Source organism: Diadema antillarum, unplaced genomic scaffold (genome assembly GCF_040938485.1).
Source record: "Diadema antillarum isolate AM-2024a unplaced genomic scaffold, OU_Dant_1.0 seq00001529_RagTag, whole genome shotgun sequence".
Classification (NCBI taxonomy): domain Eukaryota; kingdom Metazoa; phylum Echinodermata; class Echinoidea; order Diadematoida; family Diadematidae; genus Diadema; species Diadema antillarum.
Window position 1 is genome coordinate 552,830 of NW_027272261.1, and position 14,475 is coordinate 567,304.

The 14,475-nt window shown below is 38.4% G+C and overlaps 1 protein-coding gene across 1 annotated transcript; it reads left to right on the forward strand.

Moving 5' to 3' along the window:
• The first annotated feature begins 282 nt into the window (after positions 1–282).
• Positions 283–12,905, forward strand: LOC139710404 (protein Spindly-B-like). Its single transcript, XM_071622319.1, has 11 exons — positions 283–447; positions 2,027–2,266; positions 3,366–3,497; positions 3,890–4,039; positions 4,974–5,072; positions 6,312–6,422; positions 7,541–7,684; positions 8,621–8,718; positions 9,747–9,934; positions 10,462–10,578; positions 12,466–12,905. Exons 1-11 carry the CDS (start codon positions 283–285, stop codon positions 12,903–12,905), a joined length of 1,884 nt encoding a protein of 627 aa, XP_071478420.1.
• Positions 12,906–14,475: the final 1,570 nt, after the last annotated feature.

The following is a 14,475-nucleotide window of genomic DNA, read 5'->3' on the forward strand; positions in this document are numbered from 1 at the left end:
TCTATGCAAGAAAGGTTCAGGAGCATTTAAATAGTTTTGATCGCAAAACAAGTTAATACTGTTCTTGTTAATTTGAGATGTTTTCGGTTGTGTAAAGCTGCTAAAAAAAACCCTAAAGAAAATAATAAGAAAAATCATAACATAAACAATAAGAATGTTTTTTATGTCAAAAATGAGGTTTCACTGGAAAGAATTTATTTTAGTCTATAGACTCCCTTCAAAATGGATAGAAATGGCACTTAACCATTTTCTGCAATCAAACTCTGACTATATTTGATCCAGATGGATACACTGGAGAGCCGAGTGGAGGAACTTCGGCAGGAGCTCCGGGAGAAAGATGCCAACCTCCACAAGGCGGCCACCATAGGCAAGCAGCTGCTGGAGGAAAATCACAAGTTGGAGCAGCAGAATGAGGACCTCGTCAATGAGTACACAGCTCAAATCAGGGTAATTAATTATGATAAGTTTTGATAGCCTTGTCACTGTGTAGATCTGCCTCTGTTGCCAACTCTGCCCATTCTATTCACTGGATACCTTACTGGCTGTGTAGCATTTATGTAAACATGAGAATGTACAGCTGCAGTTCGATGTGTAATTCCCTGCCTTAGTACTCTGCAGATGCATGTTTGTTGTGTTCACTTCTTACTTAAAGAAGTTTGCTGTCTGTGATACTTGCATCTTTGGATATTGCACTGTCATTCCAGGTATTTTCTGCTACAGTGAAACCCCGTTATAACGAAGTTTGTGGGACCGGCGATATTACCTCATTATAACCGGTACCTTGTTATAACAGTACGCATCTAAAACAAAGACAAACATAAACACGACGTCATATACCCATCAATCAAACTTATGAACATCCTTTGCGTTGTTCTTACAGAATTATGGATCATTATTATTGAGAGAATAAAGGGAATTATTTGTGAATTAATACCAAAAAAAAGACGAAAAAAAAAGTAGGGGTTGAAATGCTTTAATTTTTTATTTTTCTTCCAAAAATCTCTTCGCATAATAGTTGCACATTATGTTCTTGAGAAGTAGGCCTACTCGGCAGGATCATATTTGTGATTATTTCTACACCTATCTCTTCCTCTTGTATTGAACCGTTCTGTAAGAATGATGTTTGTTTGTTTTTTTCGTTTGTGAAATACAGTGTAAAATGACAATGAACAAAATCAGATTGTACATGGATAGCGTGAATTTGGTTTTCAATGTTTCGTTTGTCGCATGTTTAAAAGCGGAAAGTCAAGAAATGGAACCTCGTTATATCCGATCAAATTGCTTATGTTTTTCTTTATCATGATGCACCGAAATTGTCCTCGTTATAACCGGAATCTCGTTATAACCGAACTCGTTATAACCGATTCGTTCTGCCGTAGGTTGACATGCAAAAGAAAGCGGGACGGACGTGATCACCTCATAGCGCCTTGAGTATCTTTTTTAGGAAGAAATGAGCGCTTTATAAGAGTCTCACTATTATTATTATTATTATTATAAGCGGTCCCTCGTTATAACCGAACACGTTATAACGGGGTTTCACTGTAATTATCAGTACCATATGAAGTGCTGAAATAGAAATGTAACTGCATGAAAGTTTAGTTGAATAATCATGAAAATGCACTGTACAAATGGATGCTTCAGTATGTTATGAGACTGAGAGTACATTTGTACTCTAAATGCATTCCAATAATTCAGAGCTAACCTTTCACTTTATTGTCAGTTTATTAAGAGAAAGATGTGACAACAGTTGACAAATATGAACCTTGTTTTATGTATGTGAGACTCTGTGAGATGCAATTCAATTCAATTTTTGCTAAACAAGAACTAATAGACGAGGTTTGATTTAAAGACAAGAGATGACAAGGAATTTGCAGAACATTTTTCATTTCATCAAATGAATAGAAAGCTTATTAAAGTTGAATTGCACAATCTGAATCGAGGTGAATTCAAATTCTAACAGTATTTGACCCATCCAGGAGCAAATGTTGTAATGTGTCACCCTTTGCCTCATGAATGTCCAATGCAGGATCTGGAGCAAGAAAAGTACACCCTGCAAATGCAGCTGGCCAACAAGGAGCACCTGGAGCAGTACCATGCCACTGAGCTGAAGTGTCTCCAGGAGAGCAAGGAGAAGGAGACTGCAGCCGTCAGGGAGCAGATGGAGCTCAAGCACTCCCTGGAGCTGAAGAAGCTGCGAGCCACCAGCGAGGCTTTCCAGTCAGACCTGGAGCATGGCAGGATTGAAAATGAACAACTGAGGGAGAAGGTAATTAAAGTCCCCAGTAAACCCCAGAGAGTCCTCTTCTCTCTTTAATACCTCTGTCATTCTATCCTCATCGTGAGTGATTTTCTCACATAGTTTTATCGTTCTCACCTGGTGTTTTTCCCAACATCCTTCTCTCTCTCTATCTGTCTCCCTGTGTCTCTCTTTCCGTCTATCTGTCAATCTATTTTTTTTTTTTGGTCTATCTACCCGTATGTATCTGTCTGTCTATCTTTCTGTCTATCTATCCATCTATCTATTTATCTACCTTCTTACCTTTCTATCTATCTAGCTATCCTTATATCTTTTTATCTTTCAGTGTCTCATTTTACTGATATACCAACTTGATCAATATAATCTTCCATTGGCTTCTAAATGGGTGGGTTTTGTTGTTTTGTTTTGTTTTTTGCTGTTCCCATCTCTATCTTACCTTTATATCATCATCTTCGAGTGCACCTTGAGCATTTTATTTAATGGACTTGGTGCAATATAAATTGCGATTATTATTATCATTATTGTTATTTTACCTATATACAGCTGTACTTCATGTCTTCAGACAGTTCATGCACGTGACACATCAAGTAAAAGGACTGATCTAAATCATGGATTTGATTTTGACTATGCCTGTGAATTCAGACCACGATGCCTATCTTCTAATTTGACATGCATTCCAAGCGTAAGACCTTGAGTGACTAGCCAGGGAAAGAGGCACTAATACTGTAAAAAGCGTGGATATTTTCGTGTGAGTAATTTTTCGTGCAAGGCCAGATAAGATGTGTTTGATGGCATGTTCTTTATTCTGTGGAATCAAGACATGAACTACTGGAACATATACTTGCAAGCCAAAATATTTATGTGCTTTTATTTTTGCACTGGTTATGCGAAATGCATGAAAATTTCAACACCGCGAAAAATTCCACTTTTACAGTAGCCAGATAGTGTAGATTTATCCCCTTCTGCTAAGTACTGCACATTGTGATACACATAAGACCTTATGATCTACACCCTCTTGCAGGCCAGTTAAAACCACAATGGCATGTGTAAATTGTATGAGAGGAGTATGTGGTACACAGTGTTTCTCTGTTCCTTTTTGTTCTTATAGCTAAAGATATCGGAGTCTGCCCTAAAGGATGCCTTAGACAAGGCCAACGCTACTATCCTTGAACAGACCATGTCAGCAGAGGACAGAATGTATGCAGTCCAGGAAGAGAACAACACACTGACTGCAGAAAAGGTAATTTATTCATTTATTTGCTTTCTCCATGCTTCAATCTCAGTGTTTCAGTTTACTAAAATGCACATACAATGATATCACATATCCGTACATTGTATTTTAATTCTGTGATCTGTTATGCAATAGTCTAAGTTTGAATAAATTCATGTTGTATCTCATGTAGGTGGAATTACTTTTTCACTTAATTAGCATCAACTGGTTGACAAAAACCTTACAATCTAGAATACTGTGGTTTGTTTGTTTGATTTGATCACAGGTAATTTGATGTCAACGAACCTTGTCAGTCATGAAAACAGAGGACAGTCAGTTCCATGTTTCATCAAATTTCTGCACAAAACAGCAATATGTTCATCTAAGGTTTGACCCAATTACATGCAAACATTCATTCACAGATGGAACTCTCTGCCCGCCTGAAAGAATCCAAGGATGAGGTTGAACAGCTTCACTACGCAAAGCACATGCTGACCCAGCAGAACGCCGAGCTGGAGAGTAGAGCAGATGAGGAACACACCCAATGTCTGACATACTTCAGAAATTTACAGGTAAATGGCATTTATGTCACATTCTTACTTAAAGCTCTCTGCCTATAAATCCTTTCTGAAAGCCTAAACAGATCTGCCAACCTGAGGTAAGCTTCATAAGACTACATTTTTTACTGTTCCTAATGCTTCAGACAGATACAATTCTGGGTTGTTGATTGTTTTAACAGATACATTTCTTGACTTCATTAATTCACACATGTATTAACATACCATGACCTAGAACCTTTACTCGGCAACTATATCTTATGCTTATTTGTCTAAGGATTTGCCTCATTGATGTTAACTCTTTATTGTCTTGTTTTTGTTAAATGTCATTGTGCTATGTGTTTTGAAATGATTTCACCTATAGCAGGGCTCGGCACTAATTTTTTTTTGTTTGGTGGCCCAATGGGGCCACCAAAATCCTCAATTTCAAATTTTTGGTGGCCCAAGAGAAAAATTTGGTGGCCCCGAAAAAAAAAACAATAAAAAAACATTAAACGTCCTGTTTTTTTTAATGAGTCAAATATCTAAGTTTTATCCAGTCATAGTAAGAATTGGAAGTTGGACATACATCTACTCATGAATAAACCTCAACAAACTCGCAACACTCACTCTCAGGCACTCATTCTGTCCTTTTCATCCATCCTTTAAACTAATATAACTGCTAATTTCCGGCGCAAAAAGTTAAGAATTAATTGACGTACTTTTCAAAAAATTTTGGTCGCTGGAGGCGGGCCACCAAATTTCCACCTTTTTTAAATTTGGTGGCCTGACTTTCAATTTTGGTGGCCCCGGGCCACCGGGCCACCGTTAGTGTCGAGCCCTGCCTATAGGGACCCCAAGGATAACAGTGCTGTGGCAATTTACCCGATCAAATGAGATGAATAAACGACTCCAGATAAATTGAAATAAAAAGTATAATGGATATAGCTGTGTTTCTTACTACCAACAGGAAGTTCGCACCCAGGTACAGGAGCTGCAAGCAGAGCTAGACCTCATCAAGCTCCAGTCGACAGATCCCAACAGCAAGGGGAATTCCCTGTTTGCTGAGGTGAGATCAGATTGTGGAAACAGTCTGTTTGTTTGTCTTTGTAATATTACAACTATTTTGACAATTAAGCATCAGCAGTATATTTTGTAGGGGCAAACTGCTATATTGCACTCTTGTTATAACAAGCACTGTTGTAACAAAATTATCATTACAATGAAGTAGAAATTGAGGTCCCAAAATTATTGTCAATGTAGCATTACATAATTTACGGTTGGGGTATATCAAAATTGTGATATAACAAAAGAAAACTGCCTGTCTCGAGGAGTTTGTTATAACAGAAGTCACCTGTACTGTGGGACATAAACTGTAACAGGCTGCTTTAATTTATACAATACCAGCTTTGTCTATCAGGGCAGCATATGTAAACTAGCAATGGCTGGAAAGGTTGTGCATATGATTATGCTGTTATGGCCTTTGTACATGCCAGTAACATATTACCTAATATTTGCTTCAATGTTTAGATGACAATTCTCTTTCTGCCACCATATTGCATCCTGCTTTGACTAGCATGGTGTGTCAATATTGCCACTGGATACCGGTTTGTGACACCTGTAATGATTATTACAGCATCTGCAATTATTTGTTATCGTGCTCATGACGCAAATGCCATCCTACCCCTTACAAAAGGAAAGCATGTTTACTTTGATATCAGTTGCTCAGAGCAAATTTTAGACACTTTCTTTCAAAGTTCATTTTTAACCGAAATGACTTTGAGGACAAGAGTGGGCTAGCAAGTGGTTCCAATTCAGTTCTGTGGAACTTAAAGGGATTGTACAGTTATGGTTGAGACCTAATTTCAGGTTTCTAACATTTTTTGGTGAGATAATGAGAAACCTCTTATAAAATGTGAAAGAGCATGTAATTCTATGAGGGATTCAACGTTTATTTGATGAAAATTGGTTTTGAAATGGCTGAGATATCAAAAAAGAGCGATTCTAATAAAGTGTGGGACCCACACTTTATTACCATCGCTTTGTTTTACTTTTTTTTTTTGATGTTTCAGTCATTCCAATTTTCGTCAAATAAACTTTGAATTCCTCATAAAATGGTATGTTCTGTACTATATCATAAGTGTTTTCTTTGTATCTCACAAAAAGTTAAAAACCCAATTCTCATCTCCACCAAAATTGTACTATCCCTTTAACGGTGAATTCATGGGTCAATACCTACCCAGTTTTCCACAGTAAAACAGACAGGATAGATAATAGAATTCTTTGTTTTCATGGTTGATTTGCACAGGTTGAGGACAAACGACAGGCACTGGAGAAGAAGATGATTGGAATGCAGCTCAACCTTGATGCCGCCAAGAAACAGCTGACACACAAGAAGCAACAGATTCAGAACCTCAAGGTAATACCACCGTTTTACAGAGATTTTTTTTTCATCGGTCACACGTTGGAAGCAAAGTTTTTTGCTTCCAGCCACCCACCGTAGTGTGTTGGCTGGCACTCTGATGAATCCGACTTGTCTTGGTTGATTATCAAGTCAGTGTCAAGCATGTCGGGCGTGATCTGATGAGACAAGATCGTCTGATGAGGATAATGCGCGACATATCTGATGCTGACCTAATAGTCGACCAGCACAAGCTGGATTCATCAGATTATGATCCAATACATTTCGGTGGGTGGCTTAAGCAACAAACTTTGCTTCCGGCGAGTGACGAATGAGTACAAATCTCTATGGAATGGGGATATCAGGAAAAACTCTTTGATTTGACTTGCTGAACCTCAAAAAAGAATCCAGGTCCTGCTTGTAGCATTGCTTTTCTTTTTTTTGGCAGAATTTAGTCTAATGATAGATCTAAAAGCACATTCCTTGACCTCACATGAGTGTGCTCTTGTTTTCATACCAAGATCTCCCTTGCTGGTTAGTCCAAATTACGACATGGCCTACTTGTCTTGAGTAATCCTCATTTGGATTATTTGACTTAAAATCTCTGACAGAAATGTGCATATTGAAACATAGTGCCGTACAACGTAGTTTCACTAGACATTCTAATTTTGTATACATTTGATATGAATGAAACAGTCGTTTAGTGTTCATTGAAGTGTAAATTTGATACGTTTATGGTAGAACATACCACTTAAGAAGTACTTGTAGGTGAATAAAATAGACTGTTTCATTTGAAAATGTACCACTACCAGTCGTGTGATTATTGGTATTTGCTCAAATAGTGCATATTTGAACTTCTGCGTCATGTCATATGATAATGTGAGAAGGCCAGCCCTGCATATTTTTTCCTTGATAGTTCCCAAAGCTGTAATCTGGCTGCAGTATGCTGTCACTCTTCGCTCAATCTACTCCCATTGTCGACGTTGAAACTTCTTTCAATTACACAGAAAAACAAATACAAAAGAAGATGTGACTTGTATGCTTATATATGCATTAAAAATTTGAACCTTATGTTATTATCCCTTCTCCCTTTTCCCTCTCTCATTCTGTCTTGCGCCCTCACGTGGTGATCCCAGTACCAGATTGCTGGACTGCTCCAGATGGACAGGGGAGGGGCAGCTGCCTCCCAGGTGGAGCAGCTAGAGCAGCTCTTGGCCCAGAGTAGGACTGACGTGCAGAACCTGACCCAGAAGCTGCACAATGTCCAGAGCCACCAGAAGGTAGTCTTTCACACCAGGACCTGTAATTATCCAACACATAAATCAAAAATTTCAAGACGCAGTCATGTGATAAAATGCGAGGTTTTTTTTTTTCATCATGCTATTTGTTTGTTTGTTTGTTTGTTTGTTTGTTTGTTTGTTTGTTTCAGTTTTCACTGAAACAGCAGTTTATGCCAAGTGGGGGTACTGTGGTGTAGTGGACAAAACTTGAATTTCAATCTGAAATCTGTCAAATGCAAACATCCGTGGACAAGATGTTTTTACCCACTATGTCCCTCTTGGCCCAGGTGTATCAATGGATACCTGGCATGGCAGGGCCCTGTGGTAGAGCAGTGGCAACAATGAAAAGACTACATTGGATGAAGAAGACCATATTATTGTTATTACTTATTGTTATTGTTATCGTTGGTAGTAGTTTTATTACTCTCATCTTTATTGTCAGTATTATTATTAGTAGTAGTATTATTATCCTTCCCTTACATACGCAGTTATAATTAGGCAGTAAAATTCACAAGAGGGCTAAAAGTGACAAAATATTGCCATATTGATTTGGTTAAGTACATGGGGAGAGTGTGCATTTGATTTGATAGTGGCAGTGTCTGTAGCAACAAGCGGTCAGGGGAATTTATTTTGTCCAGATCGCTGTAATCTAAGTTATACTTTATTGTGGCGTAGGTTATGAGAGATTCTGGACTCAGACAAAACTACTGGTAACCCTCTATCCTGTGTCCTGTCTTGAGATGTGATAGACTCACAAAGTTTGATTTGATAGCAAAAATCTCACAGATTCTTTGCCATTTTCATTGTTATGTACTTATCCATCAATTGTATTTTCCAGCTAGAAGGCACATACTATAAATCTTTCATTCAACAACATTTGATTGACATCATACTAATTGTTTACAAAGATTAATGGACATTGTGTTTGAAATGCAGAGCTCTGGGATAGTCCTTGAGGATTGTGGAGGAGCCCCAGAGAGTCCATCACGTGACAGACTAAAGAGGTTCTACCAGAGCAAATTGGACCAGGCAGGGTGAGTATCAACACATTGCGAAACAAGGCATACCAGTACTGTGTATGCTCACACGTTGTTGTTGTTTTTTTTTTTAATGATTCTCAGAGTTCAGAAGGATTTGCACTCACAAAGCAACATTAGGTACTCTTGGCTGCCTCTGATGTTATTGTACCTCTGAAACAAACGTACTGTAAAACCAGAAATATTTGTGGTATGAATCTTCTGCGAATGACTACTACTGACATTCAGTGTACTGTGTAGACAAATCTTTCACTATATTTTACTCTCGCCAATCCTGGCTTCTTGAAAAGTTCAGAAAAGTTTCATGCACGCAAACATTTCTGGTGTTGCAGTATTCATCTGTCTGCTGTGTGTCATAATCATTAAACAGCCACATTATAACATTTACGCGACAGTTTAGATACTGTTTTGTAAGCCTTTGTCTGCACTCTTTGGAAATGATAGGAAATTCTAGGAATACTTCCAGAGTTACCAAAGCAAGGTTTTGCTTTTAAAGATGCATGCATCTGCCGATTTCTAACTCGGTGTACAGAAGAGAACTTCTTCTTCTTCTGGTTAAGTCTGCCTCCTTCAATAAGCTGAAGATTCTTGCAGACTGTGTTATTTACATTATAATACAGTTTATTTACAGATATTTACAAGCATATAACAAATATGAAGAACAAAGACTAGCCACTGTGATCAACTGTTAGTCAGTTACGGAATGCTCACACAGATGGCACTGCAACAATTTTTGAGGACAGGGAATTCTAGCCCCATACTGTTCTCAGAAAGAACGAATGGCAATTTAATTCAGTTCTCGAGTATGGTATCTGATAGGATACCATGCTCGAAAACTGCCTCCTATGAGGATATAAGTACATTTAAGATCACACTATAGATCACAGAAATTTTGCAAACCCACCTCCACTGACAGTCCCTCATCTTACTCAGGAAGTGATGGGATGTCCATAACGCATGTGCATTAATGTTTTCTGTTTAGGCAATTTTCCACATTTCACCCTTTGCTCCTTCTGTCCATCCAGCAAGGAGAAAGAGAATGTTGAGAAGGAGCTGCAGTCACAGCGGATGCAGCGTATGTTCCTCAGTGACCGGCTGGTCGAGTGTCAGCGCAACCTGTACGCCAGCGAGAAGCGGGTGCAGCAGCTGCAATCGACCCTCATCGTCAAGGGGGTCAAGATTGACGAGCTCAGAGCCAAGCTGACTGAACATGGTGAGAATCCTGCCTCGTCTGGGGCATCCTCTCATACAGTCGCTGAAATCTGTACACCCACCTTAGTTTAAAAGAGGACCTGAATGTGTCCCTGTGTATAGCACACTTCACACAGGCCTTCAGTGACAATGTTTGTTCAGTGCCCTCACAGCTTACTACTTGTGAAATGCTTCTTTAAACACAGTATGTCTGCTGTATCAAAATTTACTATTTCACCAAATTTAGGTACTATCATTTCCTCATAAACATTTTTGAGCTACAGATGGCAATAATATTATACATGCTTACAAGTCATATATGTCATTGAATGAATGAGTGAAAGATCAGGAGCTGAAAATGCCAACACTTAATTTTTAACAAACAAGAATGCCCCTAAATTGTTCAATTGAATGATATTTGTCAGTTGTGCATACATGCAGAAAATCTTGACTGCTGACAAGTACAAAGTTATTGTACCCTTTTAACAGAAATTAGCAATAATCATGTTAATGGCCCAGTCAACCACCAATATTCATCTCTTCTAATAGGTATAGCTGTTGATAAAGAGGTGAAAGGTGGCTACAAAGAGAGGATACCTGGTCCTGATGACTTTGTCACAAAGAAACCAGAGCCCAAGGAAGGATCAGACTCTAAACCCTTGCAAGGTAGGGAATAGAGTTCCAAACTGTGATGTCAGAGCCATGGCTATGGAAACTGGTTCTAAAAAACCTCACATAGCCAAAAATATGAACACTGTTGTTGCGAATGATGCTTGCACCTGGTTCCAACCCAAGCTATAACAAAAGACTGTGACATCATCACTTCTGTACCCTATGTTTACATTGCTCAAATTCTAGCAGGTTGACTTAGTGAAGCGGTCGGAACCATGCACTCATGTATGGAAAGCTAATTCCTACACTCTCTGTACCAGTTATGCTCCGTATGGATTGCTACAGCTCAGTTAAAGATGAAAACCAACTTTTTATCCTTAGTTTCTAGTGAGCATTCCCGTTTCTTGTTGTATTCAGTTACTTGCAGAATTGAAGCATGTTACACCAATTTTGTGAACTGTGACTTGAAATGTTCCTCAAAAGAAAGCAAACTCTCACACCTCTCAGTACTTTAACCCTATTCCAACTGGGGGGGTCAATTTGACCCCCCCTCGACATTTTGCGCCACGATTCTGCAATTCGCAAAGATTTTGCAGCGTCGTTTCATGACTTTTTTCATTGAAGTCTTCCGCATATTTTGAGACCAAATTTGTGACGTCCGGGTACACTGTTCTGAAGTTACGTAATGTTTTGCATATGCATGTCAACCAAAAAACGGCTCAAATTCATGATATCGTGTGCAAATCCAATGCAAATTGTGTTTTTTTTTTGTTAAATTGATATAAATTAGATTATTTCAACTTCAAACCATTGAAATTAATCAATTCTAATGTAGATAAGCTTGAAAAAGTGCCTGCAACAAATTTTGGCAAAAAATAAAAGAAAACAAAAGGTCGAAAAAACAATAAAATACATAAGAAATTAACAAAACAATTAAAATCAAAAGAAATTGATTTTGATTTCGCTATTTATTTACAAGAAAATTGTTTGATGTGTCTTGAGGAACTCTGACACAAAAATTTAGGGATCCTTCAGTCATTTTAATGGAACTATAGATGAAAATATGACTTCATGTGTAAATTTGCATAATGAATTTACTAAAAATAGAAAGCCAATATTTTCTTTTGTATGACCATATAATCTCGTAATTGACATCCGACTCTATTTTCAGGCAAAATTTTGCGGCAATCGCGCGATCGGCGGCCGAAATCTGAAGGGGGGGAGGGTCAAATTGACCCCCCCCCCCCAAGTAAAAACTTGGTCTCAAATAGCCCAGTTTAAATAGGGTTAAACTGCTAAAATAAGTCTTTTTAAGATCACCTTCTCATGCTACGTTTGATGCTATCAATTGAGGAAAAGAATCCTGAGTGTCGTGAAGATTCGCGAAATTAAAATGCGTGCGAAAGTTCTTGTCTACACTACTGACAATGAATGCCATAGTGCAAATTCACAAAATTTCAAGCTCCAAAAAAAGGCCGTTGGCTCCAATTTGTGAAAATTTCATGCTGCCAATATTTCTGGTTTTACAGTGCATGGTTCTTTTAGTTTACCCTTCAAACTTCACATTTAAGCAGAGCACAAGGCATCAACCAAAAAGGGAAATTGCCACTCCTGCACAATATGCTGTGCAGAGTTAGACATAATATGTATCTCTTATGTGTGTGGGTCCTCGTGATGATCTTTCTTTCTTTTCTTTATTTGTTTACAGTGGTTGATAATTTGATTTAATTTGATTTATTTAATCTCTGTATGGCATCATTTTACAATTTTGTTTTTATCAATTTAATCAAACCTAATATATCCAATTATGATACTCATTATAGTTAGTTTCTACAATTTCAACAATTTTCATTACACATCTGCTTGGATAGGAACAATGTTTAGGCAGATACTTTCAGACTTGTCTTTTCCTCTTCACTTTCCATTGAAAATTCCATCAAGCTCTTCCAGGTGACTCAGGGGAGATGATTACCAAGGGCTCCAAGTCAGGAGTGCGGCCATCAGAGTCCATGCGGGGAGCATCGCGTGCAGACAGAGATGGTTCCAATCCGGCGGGCAGGGAGCCACTTGGTGAGCCGATGACGAACAGGCCCAGCATTCCTCCGGCCGATGGCGACAAGCCCCCAAGGAAGAAGGTGGTCTCCATCAGCAGCAAGGTGACAGACATGGAGGATGAGGAGGCGTTCCACGGCAGCGGTAAGCACTGTGCGGCAGATGGGGAGGAGAACACGATGGAGGGGGAAAACAGGCGGAAAAGGAAGGAAGCGACGGCAGAGGATGGGAGGAGCAAAGGGCCAAGGGTGAGGGGCCCCTGTGGTGGTAGACTGGCAGTACCAACCATGATCAGAAAGGACTGCCCTGATGAATGCAAGCAGCAGTGAATGTCACGAAAAGAGCCTTGTGAATAGATCAAACACGTGTGGTACTTTATTTACACAGACATTATTATTGTTGATCCTGAGATGTTTGTCTGTTATTAATCCATTGAGGACGAGTCCCGAGTATACTCGGGCAAGTGTCTCTGGGAAATGCGTGTTGTAGCAAAATCAGTCCGTCCTCAACGGGTTAAGTTTGGTTGGTTGTATGAAGTTAAAGTCCCAACATATGACCTCAACTAGGGATATGAGTTAAACAATATGGAAATACAACTTGTTAAAACAAATTAGGGAAATATGATGTCCTTATATTTTTAAGATGTATTTTGGTGATGTTACAAATGTTTCTATCATGTTTATATCACTTTTGGGGAACTACAGATTATAAAATGAAATACATCTAAAAAATCATACATGTGACTTGAAATACACCTTTAAAATCATACATGTAATTTTTTTCATGATCATCATTTAGCACTGTTGGCAATGTATCTGTGTGACATTGAGACTTTTTTTAACATACATTCAAGTAAAAAAAAAAAAACTTTTTGTTTACAGATTAGGAAGTAGTGAATTAAACACAAAAATTGCATCAGTGGCAGGAAGGAGAGCAGTGACTACACGTAACCATTGCGTTATTCTTGCAAAGAAGACTTTTCACATTACTTAGCATTATGTGCCTTAATGTCACGTATCTCAAATTTGATGAAAGGATGCATGTCTTTGTTGTGTGGATTTTCCTGATACTCCTGGATTCTCCTGAAGTAGACTATTTCATTGCACATTCTTCAAGACAGAATGAGTCCATTCATTCTTGCAAATTTGCCCCCCAAAAAGTATATATATTTGGTCCTGGAAATGTGCCAAATGAATGAGTACAATGTGATGTATTGTAGAGTCATGTCTATACAATAGCCAGCTCTACTGAAGTTGCTTGTGGATTGGCATGTTGAAATGATACACATGTACATTGTACCCTCATTATATGGAACACGGTTATAACGAAATTTTTGATTTAACAAAGTAAAATTTCAGATCCAAAAAGTTATCATCTATATAATTATGTGCATATTCTTTATTTGTTCAGCTGTACCAAAATTTCAATATAACGAAAGAAAACTGCCAGTCCCGAGGACTTCATCACAACAGGAGTCGCCTGTACTGACATTCAAACAGAGAAAATTTGCTCAGCATGGGTGTAATCGAGGTGCACTTTCAGGGATCCTGGTTTGTTGACTATCTTTTGTGGGTTTCAGCTCTAAATGTTCCGAGCACCTGCTGCAGTATTACAATGTCTGTTTGTATGTGATTAGCTTTTTTCGCATTTTGATACATTTGTTAATGAATAACAAATAAATAACAAATAAATAAATGAGCCTATATTCCCCCCCCCCCCCATTTACAATAACATGTCACACTTCCTTACAAGCTACATGTGAGTACTGACCCAGGTTTGGATCTGTAATGGCAATTTGAGTTACAGAGGTGACATCTATTTGATTCAAAGATTCCATCACTTATTTGTAGTGTGATTGAAGAAAGAAGTGACCTCGATCGCATACTGAAGGCATGGCTT

Bases quoted from the DNA above. Each gene is read 5' to 3' on its own strand.
- LOC139710404 (XM_071622319.1), top strand. From the start codon at position 283: ATGGATACACTGGAGAGCCGAGTGGAGGAACTTCGGCAGGAGCTCCGG. The intron at 8,719-9,746 runs GTGAGTATCAAC...CTGTCCATCCAG, and splicing joins AGCAAATTGGACCAGGCAGG to CAAGGAGAAAGAGAATGTTG. The intron at 9,935-10,461 runs GTGAGAATCCTG...CTCTTCTAATAG, and splicing joins AGCCAAGCTGACTGAACATG to GTATAGCTGTTGATAAAGAG.